This window comes from Centrocercus urophasianus, unplaced genomic scaffold (genome assembly GCF_019232065.1).
Source record: "Centrocercus urophasianus isolate 14NV4802_14NV808 unplaced genomic scaffold, USGS_Curo_1.0 seq_12, whole genome shotgun sequence".
Lineage (NCBI taxonomy): Eukaryota > Metazoa > Chordata > Aves > Galliformes > Phasianidae > Centrocercus > Centrocercus urophasianus.
In genome coordinates this window covers 45273129-45289078 of record NW_024884364.1, presented here as the reverse complement: position 1 = coordinate 45289078, position 15950 = coordinate 45273129, and the positions used below count along the sequence as shown (strand labels likewise).

General features: G+C 40.0%; 1 protein-coding gene across 1 annotated transcript; it reads right to left on the bottom strand.

Annotated features, from left to right (window-relative positions):
- Positions 1-2392: 2392 nt before the first annotated feature.
- On the bottom strand, positions 2393-14372 carry ASB11 (ankyrin repeat and SOCS box containing 11). Its single transcript, XM_042810497.1, has 7 exons — positions 14195-14372; positions 11180-11259; positions 8577-8684; positions 6979-7129; positions 6636-6770; positions 5213-5404; positions 2393-2808 (listed from the first exon to the last, which is right to left on the bottom strand). Exons 1-7 carry the CDS (start codon positions 14370-14372, stop codon positions 2684-2686), a joined length of 969 nt encoding a protein of 322 aa, XP_042666431.1. The 3' UTR covers positions 2393-2683.
- Between the last annotated feature and the right edge of the window lie 1578 nt (positions 14373-15950).

The following is a 15950-nucleotide window of genomic DNA, read 5'->3' as shown; positions in this document are numbered from 1 at the left end:
GATGGCTTATTTACAAAATAAAAATCAAATACAGCTTCCAGCTACTTCCTTGGTAATATTTTCATGCTTTGTTGTAACACAAAGCACAGTCACTGAAAATTGGATGGGTAATTTTTAGTTCTGAACCATGCTGTTGATAAGAACAAAAAAGTATAGGTGAAGTTTTTCATGAGATTACTTAACATGAGGACTTCTGAACTTCTCTCTTGATTTATTAAAGCTCTGTTCCGCTTGAATCTCTGATATATGGAATTTCAAGAAGAATGATGTCTCTGGGAGGATGCAAAGGCAAGGTGAATTTTTGATGGGAAGTTAATATCAGCAATGAAATAGGGCAGCTTCTGCTGTTTCATAACATAAACCTTCCTGAGAGGCTGAGTAGGTTTTGCATCTCCTTAATGAAGATATATTTTTTCAATTTAAAATCTTATGCAAGTGAAATACTGCTTTCACTGATGATCACAGATGGAAATCAATTCAGTATTACATGTTCTGAAATAGATCCCATAAATTGTCTCCACTCCTTGATTTCAATAAAAGCCTGACAACCCACACAGCTGAGGCTCTGTCTCTCTATTTGGACAGCAGATGGTATTCTGACTACCAGCTTATAAACAGAGTAGGTGAGCTGGAAGCAAGGATAAGCCTGAGAGAGATCTACAGACATCTGATTAATATGACATTTCTTTCTTCATAGCATCTGATTTTCAGAAGCTCTTGAGAATTTAGTGTTCAAATCTCTGAGATCCATGATATACTGTACTATACAAGGTCATTCATGTCACAGAAAACTTTATGGGCAACAGCTCTCACTGTCAGAGGGCATTCAATATGTGCAGACACAGGGTACTTCACAGGCTGAAAACTACATTTGTTTTTGGCTGTAACGCTGTAGGCCTAGTCTCACAAACTGCTGGGAGCACAATTTATCTTACTTGCACTGAATGATTCATGGGAAAGTACAGCAAAGGTGAGTCCTCTGTCTCAGGGAGGGAAACTGATGTGGTGAAATTAAGGCGTTAGCACTGGACCAGAGGCTGATTCTGCTGGAGTGATGACAGCAGCTCAGTGGCTGCTGGAAAAGTGTTCACTGCATTATACCTTGCAAGGCTCATTTCCCCTGACTTTGAACGTAGGGGCAGTGAAAACTGGTACCAGCATGCATAGCTCATAAAGAAATCACTCTTAGCTGGAAAGTGAACCAGCCTCTTGGGCCTGCAAAGCTGGGCTATGTGTACGCAGACCGCCCTTTAACCTCTATGTCTTACTGTACCAGTGATACACCATTGCCCATTTTGTGGTTGATGTTTATCAACTTTCAGGTCCACAGTAACATTTCTGCCCTCAAAACAGCCTCCATAGGAAAAATAAACATTTATTTGTATAGCCATGCAGACACCAATCACTGGCTACCAAGTTTCTCATCTGGGGAGGTCTACAGCTTTAACTCTGCTGCATCCAAGCTAAAAAACCTGACAAGATTTAAACTCCTAGTACAGCTAGAATCTCCTTCAAAATTCTCTCCTCCCAGGGCAGTGATGAAAGATGCTAGAGTAGGTGATGAGGAAGCAGATGCCCTGCCAACTTATTCTCCTAGTGGGTAATAACAAACAAGAAGATTTGGGTGATGCACAACCATGCTTAGGGACCCTCTCTTGCCCTCTCTTGCTCTACAGTCCAAGGACATATCTTGAGAAACATCAAAGTGTTCAAAGGAGGAGAAGCAACTCAGTCTCTGGTTTTCATTAAGCTTTGCAAAGGACAGACACTGAAAGCTGGCCTACTATATGCCTATGAAAACGCTTGCTGTTCTCTCCTCAAATTAAGCTAACAAAAATTATTCATATAGCAAACAGAGCCAGATCTCAGATAAGATAGATTTATATATATATATATATATAATATATTTATATATATATATATATATATATGTTAGAAGATACAAGGGTTTTTTTTTTAAGACTTACAAATAATTTTGTGGGCTTACTCCAAGCCCCCAGATCTGATTTGGTAACATCACTCTCATCTTGGAGGAGAATATGGATTAGTGTTGAGGGCAGCTGGGCTCAGGTGAGGGGACATCTGGACAGCCAGAGCCTGCTGGAAGTCCCTATGAATCTAGTAGAGCATGGGAATCTCTAGTAGAACATGGGAAGTTCTCAGAAAGCAGAGTCAAAGAGGACAAAAGATGTGCAGTACACAAATACGCCTAACATTAATTACTGAAGGTTTTCATTCCCACACTAGTGGAAGAATAACAGCCTTAATTTTGACAGTGAGCTTTTTAGAATTAAGTGGAAGAAGCTGCACAGATATCAAAGGAAAAAAACTCACCTATAATCATTAGACAACACTAATTGCAGGGAAATCCTGTGTGTGTATCTGTGGATGGATGAATGCATGTCTATCTACAAACACATTGATTGAGTTGTTCATGTATTATGACTTCTCAATTAAGTAAAAATAGATGTGGCAATAAACTGTGAGGGAGCTGTATCCACACCATTCAGTGTCTGTGAAAATATGTTTTCCTTTGGCTTCAGTGTACACAATCTGCAGCCATGTTTGGTACTCAGAGTAGACAGTAAATGATGTCTTTGATTTTTTTCACTTTGATATAATAATTTTGGAGTACACAACCATTTGCTCCTCTTTCTTTTCCAGTGCAAAGATAGTCACAGGCTTATCGGTGTAGGAGAAAGTTCTCAAGCGGCTCAGGCAGGTGCAGCTTATGGATCGCATATAGGCACGATCGACCCAGTTGCTTTCTGATACACAATCGGCACAGCTGGGCAAGGCTGGCAGGGCCTGGAAGACAAGAAAAAAAACAAAAGAGCAAGCACCCTCATCCCCAGTATAAGTCAGAAGGTAACAAACAGCAGCAAGGTTTGAAAATCAAATTGAGAACCGCACAACAACTTTCTGAAAGTTAAGGAGAGCAACATACACTGCTGACCTATTTTGCCAAAACTGATTCAGCAGCTCGAAACCTATGAACACTAAAAGCATTTTTTGCATGCACAGCTAGGCTTTTCTGAATCTTCTCTTGAGCAAATACTAAAAGTTCCATATAGAATTTTGCACTAGAGACAGTGCCAGGACGTATAGCTCTTGTGCAGGGTTTGGCACTTCCTGAGCCATGAGGGAAATGTTGCACTCTGTGACAATATGTTATTATAAACTGGAGAGCCCACTGACAGCAAAGTTGTCCACAGACTCATTTTGTGGGTGTTTGCATGTCACCACAGACCATGGTGCTGTCCCCAGTGGGGTGAACAGGATAGAGCTCCCAGCCCCAGAGGAGATTCACCAAAGTCTGCTTTTACTACAGGAAAATGGAGGCACCTAAGCTGGTTGCTAATTCCCCTCAGAGAATAAATTTATAGAAATTTGTAGGATTTGTAGAAAAGAGTACTTGAGCTACCATCACTGAAGGGAGAAAAGAAGCTATCACCTCCCACGACAATTAAGAAAATGGAAACATTTTATATTTCACATCAAATAATAGGTTGGAAGATGAACATTTAAAAGAAGACATGTAAATAATAAGCACGGAAGAAAAGTCAGGAGGAATAAAGAAAACTCTTGAAGGGAATTCCCTAGGGCCCTTCTTTCAAACAGAAGGACGTCGGAAAACACAGATGAGGTGAGGGAGTTGTAGATGTTGGATACAGAAAAGTGTCTGCAAGTAAGACTGAAGGAGTATATATAAGGTACAAAGAAATCTTCACTTCTGAGAAGGGAAGAGCCAGCAGTAATTGACAGACCCTATGGCCCACCTGATTGTGAGGGAGGATGGGGGTACAACTTCAGAGTAAAAATCAAGCAGAGGTTCAGGAAGGGAGGAGATTTTTAATACTGGCATAGTTATTTATCTACAGAAGCTCTTAATTACACCAGGCAACTGAAGTGAGACACCTGCCTTTGCTCAGGCCTGAACACCTCAGACACAGGGACGGAAGTCACAAGAAGTGAGAAGCATTGAAGCAAATGTCCTCCAGAAGTCTTTGAACGTGACAATGATAGAACCTGAGGGAATGTCATGGAGCTGTGTCAGGGGACGGGCTGCTGGGGGTTAGGGAAAGGTTCTTCACCCAAGGGAGGTGGGCATGGCTCCAATTGTCAGAGGTCAAGGAATGTTTGGACAAAGCTCTCACACACAAGGTTTGAATTTGGGGTGGTCCTGTGTGGAGCTGGGAGTTAGAATAGATGATCCTTTGGGGTCTTGTCCAACTCATGTAATTCTACAACCTTTCTATGACATTCTGTGACAAATTAAATCACCATGTGAAATGTGGTGAAAGAGAGAGGGACAGAAGAATCTTGGACCAATGTTTCACTTCCTCCATAAAACTCACCTGCATGCAGAGGCCAACACAAAGCTTATACACCCCACTGACATTAATTACCATTCAAGAGCTCTTAGGCTTTCTATGCAAATTGTATTGCTCACCACAGGCAGGGAGTGAGCTGTGACCAGGAAGGCAGAAGCCTGGGGCACAGACCAGCTAGCAGGAGACAACTGAGCTAGGAAACATGGAGATTAGAGGACAGGGAGAATTAACAAAGCATGTCTCTTCTCCAGGGGTGGAGATGCGCAAAGTTTTGGTTATATGGGGCAGAAGTGAAAATAGCACAAGAAGTGTTAGATTTATTTCTGCTTAGAAGTTTATTCAATTAGATTGGGAAGATAACTAGAAATATTGGAGAGCCTGCATGTAAGCTGCAAAGGGTATTACTGGTTTCTGCTTGGATCGCAGTCCCATAAACATACATTTGTTGGCATTTTTTTGTTTTTGTTTTGTTTTTGTTTTTTCCAGGAAGAAGGTCATTGCACCACAGTACTTATCTGAACATAAGATACTAAAATAGCTGTGATAATATCTGTGAGTAAACTCTCATGGCAGTTTTCAATCCTCAGTCCTTAGAGTCTTGGCTCGTAAATAATTTACCTTCGATAAATGGAAAACAAAGGCACAGAATAACTAGCCAATTTGCTCACTAAAACTCTAATTTGGCAGCAGATCTGGCAAGAAAACAGAGATTGCTTGCTCATTTCTGTGTAGTGTGATACAGGCTTGAAATCAAAAGAGAACTTACAGACAAGATTAAGTTCATTAAGAAAACGGCTTTAGGTAAAAAATTAATACTGTTCTACTTTGAAACGACAAAGGGGAAAAGGCAAAGGGGAAAAGGCAAAAGAAACCTTTACCTTCACAAAGTAGAAGTGCCTGCTCCACTTTGCTGTTGGGTATGGCAAGGTCCAGGGCACATTTGAGTTCAGCATTTCTGCATTTCAGGTTAGCACCATAGTCTGCCAGCAAGACAACTATCTCTGCACTGGATTTCCTTGCTGCTGCATGGAGAGGAGTGTCTAGTAGCTTCCCTGCATTGACATTGGCTCCTTGGGAGAAGAAGAATGCAGGGTTGGTTCAAGGAAAAAGCAAGAAATATCTGACTTTGCACTACACAGATTGGATATCCACTGTTAGCCTCAATAAATGAAGGGGATGAGTGGCACCCAGGCCTCTGTGACAACTCTGTGACATCAGTGCAAAACTCAGATCAAATATTCTCTGTATAAGTGTCTACTGGTCCACTGAGTCCTCTCTACAACAGGCGAAGCTGGTCAACCATTGAAGTTCTTAGACTGTCAACCCAATAGATGATCACAGAATCATAGAATCATAGAATCATAGTATCATAGAATCATAGAATCATAGAATCATAGAATGGCCTGGGTTGAAAAGGACCACGATCATTTAGTCTCAACACACCTGCTATGTGCATGGTTGCAAACCACTAGACCAGGCTGCCCAGAGCCACATCCAGCCTGGCCTTGAATGATCACTGATCAAAACCTATGACAAATTTGTTAGTATTAAACAATCTATCTTAGATTATGTTAGTTTAGTTAGAGGGAGGAAAACACCCTTTAGGTGCCTGTAATAACTTTGAGAGCACAGCTAGCAAAATGGTTGCCCTGAGCTAGCCATGTGCAGCAGAGCCGTACTTCCAGCAAGCATCAACAGTAGAAATTTACACTATCTTATATATTGTGTCTGGGCCTACAGAGATTATTTTTTCAAGCATCTTTACTGCTGTTTTCATCATTAGCTGAGAAGAAAATGAGGTTAATGCTTAGCATGGCAGTTTAATTTTTCATAATCAAAAGACTTGATTTTGGTCATCAATAATAGCTGATATTTTCTGTTTCCTGCCATTGTTTTAGAAAACTCTGGTTTACTTTCACATACAAATGGTCTTAGGTAGATCTCTGTAATTAGAATTTTCCAGTAGGGAGATTCTAATTTCAAAGAATCATAAAGATTGGAGAACCCCACTAAAATAATTAAGTCCAACTGTCAGCCCATCCTCACCATGCCCACTAACCATATCCCTCAGCACCACATCTATACGGTTCTTCAACATCTCCCAGGATGGTGATTCCACCACCTCCCTGGATGTGTATTCTTCATGAATACAAGTGAAATTTTAATTATCTCACAGATTCAAGCTGTCCAAAAATCTCTTGCAGAAATCCTTCAAAATGTTTATGACATAGGAGTAACTTGGATGGAATTGGGATGGCTTACACTACCCTAGCTCTCCCCCAGCTCCTTCTCTGGACGTACCAAGTTCCAACAGCTTCTTGACACAGTCTGTCCTCTGGTACATGCAAGCAACATACAGCAGGGTCCCATAGTGCACATCTTCTTCATCAATGTCAACTCCATGAGCCAGAAGAACTTCCATGCACTCTCGGTGTCCTGTGCAGCAAAAGAGAACTATCACTTAATTGCAGTGACACAGTGCAGAATACACCCAAGTACAATCAATGAGGCATAAGAGCTGGGAGTAAGCCAAGCACATTTATCTGTGTTGTATAAGTTTTTTGGGGGGGAAGTAAATGTTTTGAAGCCAATAAGAGATGCATTGCACACTTAGTTGCTGTTAGCTTCACTCACAGACTGTTACCTCTCTTGACTGCCTCATGAATGGGTGAAGCAAGGTGGTTCCCGACCTGTGGCTTGGCTCCAAATTCAAGCAGCATGTTTACACAAGCCACAGAGCCACTGCAGCAGGCATTAAAGAGAGGAGTGATCCCATCAATGGTGACTGCGTTGACCTGAAACAGCAGGACATGCTCAGAACAATCCAGTATAAGAGCAACGCCCTTACAGCATGCGTCATGTGCTCAACTAGAATGCTTGTCGTTTAATGTCAGAGTTGATTTGGTTTGCAGCTTTCAAAGTGTGAGACAACACATATAACATTCTCCTTTGAGCTCTGCTCTCTTTCCCAGGCACTTAGTGCCATAAGGCCACATCATTGCTTGTTATGAGTGACCCTCCTAGGGTTGCTCAGAAAATGCAGATTATTTCTTTTTAATGCAGAAAACCTGAGTATTGCCTATTTTATACCAGCCTAAGTCCATTACATGCTCAGACAACTCTGATGTTTAAATGAAAATATAGTTCACGTTTAATACATTCATCTGAAAACACATTTCCAGCAAAGGACATATTCACAGAAACACTGTCATAATCCCAAACAGAAAAAGAGGTCAAAATGGTTTGTGTTTATGCACATATGTGTGTGTAAGACAGAAAGCATTTCCTTCCTTGACATCCAATATAGATACCTGGCAAGAGCCATCATCTGTGGTTCTCCACTGGGAGAGCATAGTCCTGTGTTGTGCTGTGCTGCAGCAGCTGTAAGGTCTGTCTGCCTAGCAAACACTCAGAGACAATTTATGCAGCAAATCTGCATTCCTTTATTTATTATTATTATTATTATTATTATTATTCTGCAAGATGAACAAAGAACAATGGGTTCTGCGAGCATACAGCACAACATACAGAGATAGGAGATAAAGGGCTAGAGTTAGGCTCTGCCCATAGCCTGTAGTGCCGCCTGGGGTTGTTGTGGCCAAAGTGCACTAGGTCTTGTTGAACTTAAAGGCAAGCATCAAATTGGAACATGAAAACCAAAAGACTTTATGTACCACGAACAGGTTGTTTTTCATAGGTCAGCAACAAACAGTTCAGAGATGATTCTTCTATTTAAGAAAAGGTAGTGCCACCTTCTAATTAAGAAAAGGTAATGCCACTTGTATAACAAAATCAAGTAAAATTGAGCAGAAAGTTTCTTCTTCATCTTTCAATGAGACTGAAATTGGTTGTACAGTATAGGAAGTTAATTAATGTATTTTCTTCTGCAAGATAGCCTGATTTCCAGTTTTAGTGTTGCCCAGTTTCTTGCCATGTGAACAGTGCTTGAAAAGTGTGTAACCCAGCTGAATGAAACATGCTCTCATATATATCATCCTATTTGGGTATCTCAGTTTTTAATGTGTATCCTACCTGAGATCCAGCTGGGGAAGTTATTTCAATAATGGATAAGCTGTCTCATTTATTTAAGCACATCTATTTTTACTTACATGACATTCCCAAAATATTCCTCAGAAAACCAGAGGCAATTTTAATGATGACTATGGGGGAAAACAAAACAAAACAAAACAAAAACCCGTATGTAATTTTCCCTGGGGTGATTGCCACCAGCCCAGGACTCACGTGTGCGCCGTTCTCCAGCAGCAGCTTTGCACAGGCCACATGGCCACCCAGACAGGCTTCATGAAGAGCTGAGACTCGATCTGTTGTTACCAGGTTCACATTGAAACCCTGCAAGGTAGAGTATGGGGCATGAGGAGAGAGCCTGGCCAAACTCCGTGGCAATCCTGGGGCACCAGCAGTGATTGGGCCCTGGACAGAGAGGTAGGTAGTGGCTAGGAATGCATGTGGGTCCTGTTACTGCTGTCTGCTGCTTATCCCCAGGCCTTGTAGCTGGTAATGGTTATAGTTCAGAATTCAGTTGGACCCTTGGGCTCCATCATTTTGGGGAAACAGGCACCCTTAGGATCTGATTTCGCTTATCTCAAAGTAGTTTTCGGTTAGGTGGGTTCCATGCTAAAAATACATACACTGACTATATTGAGTTCCCAGTGTAGTTCACAGAATCATACAATTGTAGAATGGTAAAATCATAGATTGGTTGGGTTGGAAGGGGTTTTACACTGGAAGAAAAGAATTGGAATCACAATGCTTCACTATCAGCATTTCCCACAAATGACGGTTCTTGTATGTCTTCCCACAGAAACAGACACCAGGTTTATTCGCAAGAAACCAAGAAGCTGCCATGTGTGCTGTCCCCAAAATGCAGCTGAATCTCCTCGCGATATTTCACAGCCGCATGTGAGAACGGGCCTTGAAGTAGGACTGAGTGTCTTCCGTAAGACCATTTCCCCTCTGTTCACTGTGCTATAGAGCTGGCAGCTCACGAGATGGCAGCAGTGCACTGTTTAGTACGCAGCTACAAAGGCTTTCAGTAGACGTTAATATCAGTGAGCAACATAACACTGTAAAAGTCACCAATCCTGCTGCAATAAGCATTAAAAACAACCACTGTAATCACTTCAAGATAGAAATGTAGTGATAGGAAAACAATCATTTTTTCAGCAGTGTGAAAGCACTGTTCATGTGAAGGCTGTAGATAAATTTTTCCTGCACATTACATCAATGCATAAGAGCAGATAAAATCTTTTTTAAAATGTTGAGACTATTCCATTTTATAATTATATAGATATTTTATGCTTACTGATGAGTACACTCCTTCAAGAGAGATTTTTTCTAGAGGCTCCTGATAAGAAGAGAGGTATTCTTATTAATTATTCAGACATAAATTTAACAAATTAAAATAATTCCTTGCAAATGAATGAATAAGTACCAATATCTTGGATAAAACAGCTGTCCCCTCCATTACTAAATGGAGACCAAGTTATAGATCTTTCTATAGCTATCTGCAAAATAATGTTGGCATTAAGCTTGTTCTCATGCGAGTATGCATTCTTACTAGTATATCTCAAAAACAAGATGCTACTTTCAGTGCTAGATCAAGCCTTGCTGAGTCCTTGAGCTTTCTTAAAACTTCAGTGCTCCATCTCCTCAAAGGCACAAACAGCTCCTTATATTTATCCCTTGGAGAGCAGAAGCCTTTCTCACTATCTAAAGAACTGTAATCCAAAGGTAAAGATTTTGAGTGTCCCATACATACCCTAAATTATAGCTCTCCATTTCATTTTAGGCTAATAGCATAGCTATTAGGCAATATCTATGGTACTCCGTGAAGAACTTTACCATACTAGTGACTCATCTCCATTTCAGACTCCATAGACATTACTGCATCTATCTCATTCCATCAGCAAGGACCCTCATTCTTTGCTCCTAAAATAATGTCTTTGGGAACAGAACAAAGGGTAGATTAAATAAAAAATGTATAGCAGTAACATCTGGCAGTTCTCCTATGTATAACCATAACTAGTGAAGAACAGAGGCCTCCACTGTTAAACCACAACACCAGGTGCCTGCCATGACCAGGATGGTGTAAAGACAGAACAGATGAAGATAGAAGGGATCTACCACTTCTTATTGTATAAAATGGCTTTACAAAGGGAACTAGATGAGTGAGAACATTGGGAAATCAGCAACAGGTGGAGGAAATTACTCACTTTTGCCAGACTAGGGACCTGGGTTTGAATAAGGGTGATAAGGAGAAAAAATGGCAAAGCACAACTGTGACCTCCTTACAGTTGTTTATATTCTTACCATACTTCTTATTCTTTCTCGTAAGTTCTTTCCTCCTCTCTTTGTTTTGTCTGAACTTGTGGTTGCTGTTGGAACAGAGTTTGAGGCCGACAGATCTCCTTTTAGATATGTTATGATTATGATAGTTGTTTTATAAAGCAATGCATATTTTTACAGATTTCTATTGTTGGTTTGTTGGTGTTGTTTTTTGTTGTGTTTTGTTTTTTTTTTTTCTCCTTCAAATGGATGATGTATACATTATTCTTGTTCTCCCCAAGCCCAGTTTGCACAATTTATCATTGAAAAAAGAGCACGAGCATCATTGTTTATCATACAGCTACAAGCAATAGCAGTCTTTGTCCTGGGCTTGTCCTCAGCATCTTAACTAAGTAGCCAATCCATGTCCAAGGGCATGCATGGGGGTATATTATTTATATGACTGTATTTCTTATGCCTGCTGCAGACTGTTACCAGCTTACTGACTCAGATACAATTCAATAGAAACCATGCTGCTTCCCAACCCTGCAGGCTTTTACCTGTGCAATCAAGGTTTTCAAAGACAGGAGGCGTCCTTGGAAAGCAGCATCATGCAGAGGGGATCTGTCCGCCCAGCTGCCTAAAACAGCAAATTCATAAAAGTTAATTCAGCTATGCAACAGGTATTTCCCCTGGGAGGATGAGGGAAGTGCAGTGACATGGAAATGCAAAATGGGTTTCAAATCAATGTAGTGTCAGCAGCGAAACTGTAGATAAATTGATTTCAGCAGAGCAGCTGAAGGCTCAGCACTCCGGAGGTTGGCCACTCGGTAAGGCGCCTCAACACCAGCTTAGAAAAATAGCTAAGAACACACTTCAGCAAAGATCACAGTTTTAATGCTGCTGGAGACTCAACCAAAGCCCTGCAGCACTCACGTTGTAAAAGATATCAGCTTCTGTCTGTTCTAGAGAGCTTTTGTCACAAGTCATATTCCAGTGCCCTTCACTTTATTAAGGGTTTCAAAGCAGAGAGACACTGGGACGCTCTGTCCATCAAATGAATTCTAGCATGATTCTGTCTGCTTTATTTCACAAATTGACAACTTCACAAATGACTTCTCTAGCTCAGACAGGTAGGTAACAAGTTTCATCCTCCTCCTCACTGAAAGTTTTCAGAACAGACATGAAAAAAATAGATCCTGCCCAAGCTTTCATTTTCTTTCCTTAATCATTTTAAGCTGTTGAACTGTGAAGAATTCTTCTTGCAGGTTTCTTCTTTTCCTTACTCTAATCTATTTATATGCCACGAAATAAGTCTGTCTAGCTGCTACCTATACTTATAGCCAGCTCAGATGAAGTGCATTTAACCTGCCAGAGAACAGAAACAATACCAGTGTTTGCATTTGTGCTCTATTGTACAATAGCCCCACAAGCATAGTGCTTGAAATCCACATCCCATTAATTATTTTCACTACACAGCACAACAGGGAGAAAGGAAAAGGTGATATATCTCCATTCCGGTTGTTACTTGAGGCAAAGAAATCTCAATGAGAGGCATGTGAACGTCCCTAGGGATTTCAGACCAAGGACAGATAGTACACCAGAGACTGCCAAAGAGTTGCAGGAGGAGGAGAGGAGGTTGACCTAAAAGGCCTATATCACCCTCTGGTTTAAAGCCAGCATTGCTTTAAGGAGTTTCCAGCAGCCCTTAGCATTCTTGTAGTGTGTTTTCATTACCTTAGTACTTCACCTTGTGGTGGCGTTACAGTTTTAAATAGTGTTTTCACTTTTCTCTCCATTTACTTAAGGAGCTGTCCCTGGGCTCCAACAGCAGGAGGATGGTGTAGAAGGACAGCCAGCACAGTGTGCAGCCAGGCTCCTGAGGGCCAAGTAGGACTCACTAAGCAAAATGATGGAAACAGGTAGAGATGGAGAAAGATTTGAATGAAAACATCCAAAAAATCCCAGCTCCCTCCTCATGCTGGTGTCTGAAATAGGCAAGCTCAGTTCAGAAAGTTAGAAGGCTAATGACAAAAAGTAGGGGCCTCGTCCACCAGGAGAGTTCAGAGGTAACAGCTTCATTGCCTTATTAAAACTCCTATGCATATTGTAGAGCATGTGTAAGCGCTTTTCACATGCATTGTGAAGGCATGTGTATGCACACACATGCTTCATGAGAACACATGCTGTTGCATACTTCCATGCTAGCCACAGCAACCTACCTCCCTGAAATGTGTGGCAAATATAGTTCCCATACAGAGCACTTCTTCCCTCCAGGGCTGTAAGTGACATGTTGGAAAGCACTGTCTTTTCTAAGTCAAGGATAACTTATCTTTAAGCTAAGTTTGGGAGCACTTCTGTTGCACCACACTGCAAAGAGAAGTCGCTGTGAAACTCTGCCTGTAACCCAATCCAGTGCCCCAGCAACAGTGTCACGTGGTCCTGTATTTTGAAAGATTATCCTTAATGGCTTTTGCAAATGGCAACTTGCAGATAAAAATATGTTGTAGTCTGCTCAATTTCAAGACACTTTGCAAAGAACCTGTACAAAGGGAAAGCTGGTGTTTGTCAACATCTGACTGCAATTGTATGAATGCACCAGGAAAAAACAGTGGCAGCAATAAATAATTGGACTTACACTCTAGAGAATAAGTTAATAACCCAGAGACAGACATTCCTGAGTATAAACGCTCTGTAAGAAATGTTTTGCTGCCATATTTCTCTTGGACAGCGGTGCTTTAGGTGACCATCTTGCACCACAGATAATCCCACTGACTTTCCTGTACCTGTTCGTGGCAGCTCAGTTCATCAGGAAGCAAGTGTCCAAAACTGAGTCACATAAAGGCCTGAAATGTCACAATGCTGAAAGAAATCTTCAGGCTGGAAAACATGCTTTCATTAGTAGTAAATTTAAAATACTGTGTCATTTTAATCGGGTATTTGCATTTCCAGTACTTCTAATATCTATATGTTATTTTATATAGACACATGCACAAGAGTGATGCAATGGAGGCAAAACCACTTGGGGAGAAAAAGAAACCCAAAAATATGAAATGACCAGCTAAGTGGCATAGTAAGTACAACATATTCCTGCAACATATAATTTTCAAAACCATTTCAGATTTATTCATTTTTATGGCCTGACTTGTTGACATAAATTCACAAAATAATTAGTTATAACCTCCTGGAGCTTTCTTTCAGGAAATCAACACAACAAAAGTTTTCCCTAGATATTCTGTCGGTAAACATAACAAAGCCATCCGTAACCCCAAACCAAAGAATGCCATGCTTCCTAGAACAATCTTTTTATCTACTGTAGTGCCTTGAGCAAGTGTTGTCCTCATTCGAGCTGGGTAGCTGTTGCAGTCTCAAATTTTGCACACCTATCACATGCCAACACATACCAACACTGCAAAGACCTCAGAAGTGAAAGGCACGTCAGGTTAAAACATTCACCCTATGCACTTAGCAACAAACTCTTTGTTTTATGGAATCTCAATGACTTTAATCCCAAAGTTATAAATATGTAGCAAATAGACGTCTGTCTGTTAAGAATGTCTATATTTTTACTTTACCTGGGACTATTCCATAGATCTCTTCTGCTATCCTGGCAGCCTCTTTTCTGTTGCCTTTAACAATATAGAAATGAGTCAGCAGAGCCAAAGAAATCTTAATTAAAAGTTTGAAGCAAAACAAAGCAAAAATAGCAAAATAAATGTTAGTGAAAGCCTGGAGTATAGAACTGCCCTCCATTTTGCTTTGAATAGTTTCTCAGGTCTGCTAAGTTGCACCAGGCTATTATTGGTATCAAATGTCATCTATTTTAAACCCTCCAGAACTTGCTGTTCCTCCATTACCAAAAATACATTGGTTTTCATTTGGTGCAGCTATTTGATACTAAGTAACAATACCAAGTATAAAATAGTCTGAAAATCCCACAACATGCAGGAAACAAATGAATACTTTTCAGATAGAAACTCTCCATACCACTGAAAGCCTACAAATCCATAGTATATTTATCCTCTGACTCAAGAGTTGGATTAACAAAGGCTGCATAGGTAAAGTTGCAGAAGTAGTACAGAGATACTGCAAGAAGATTACTCTTCTGTCTTTCTCATCTTGGTAATAGGCCTTGCTGGTATTCACATACAGAACAAGGCAAGCGTATTAAAGAAAGGCATTACCATGAAAGAAAGAAATAAAACCATGTACTTTTCAAAGCCAAGACTGAGAAATCAAAGTTATTCTATGAGTGAAAAAATATATTAAGTGTGAAATCAAAAACACACAATAACAGACTAGTATTTTCCATCATTTGGATAAAGAATGGTGTTCATTATTATCCCTTGCAACCAGCATTTTAGTCTTTCAAAAGAATAGGAACATTTTTACATTATCTGTCATCGACTCCAAGGTATATTGTTTGAAACTTAAGATGCGCCCTTTAATTTCCTTTTTTCATTTCTGAAAACAAATGGCTTCTACAGACAACAGACAAAGTATCTTTCTCTGCATGTAATTAACTGAATTTCTGTGGGATGGCCCATTTCCTTTTCATTTAAATATTTATTTATCACTATTTCCCTATAGATACAGTTAGAGGGAGATTTTTAATTTTTTTTTTCTTTTGTATCCTCTCTTTTCTCAGGTTCTTGCACCCTTAAACTCAAACACCTGTGAAGGGAAAGAGTGAGACATCCCAAAGAGTTAGTGGATATGCAGAATGAAATTTTAAAGCAAATTATTTCCCTGGACACTTAAGATTCAATTTGTTTTATAGCAAAATTGCTTAGTTAGTACTATACCACTCTGCCCTTCCAGTGCACCAGAACTTAGTGTATGCATGGACTTGTTGGAAAAAACACAGCAAAGTGTTGATTTTTTGTTTGTTTTTCATTTTTTCCAAGTGAAACTATTTTTCGAAGATGCCATGAAGATATTACATTTTTATCAGCATCTTAACACTTCACATAAATATTAAGCAAAATTTTCCTTTCACAGTAACATAAGGTGCTGGTAGAAATAATAACATGTACAAATCCAAGCAAGAAAAAAATCACCAATTTTTTAAATCCTCTTTGCCACATGACAAGAAGCTGAATATAATGATTACATGGGACAAGTTCAGCTGGGCAACCAAAGAGAAACACAGTTTAGTTTACTCAGAAGCAAATAAATAAATACATTAATTAATTAATTTTAAAAAAAGGAAATTTAAAAAAGAAAAAAAAAAGTAGAGAGATCCACAAAACTGCCTTTTAATATGATGCAAGCAAGAAGGAATAGTACTTTTTAAAAGGGTGACCACAAAACTGACATTTGGTTGCAAAG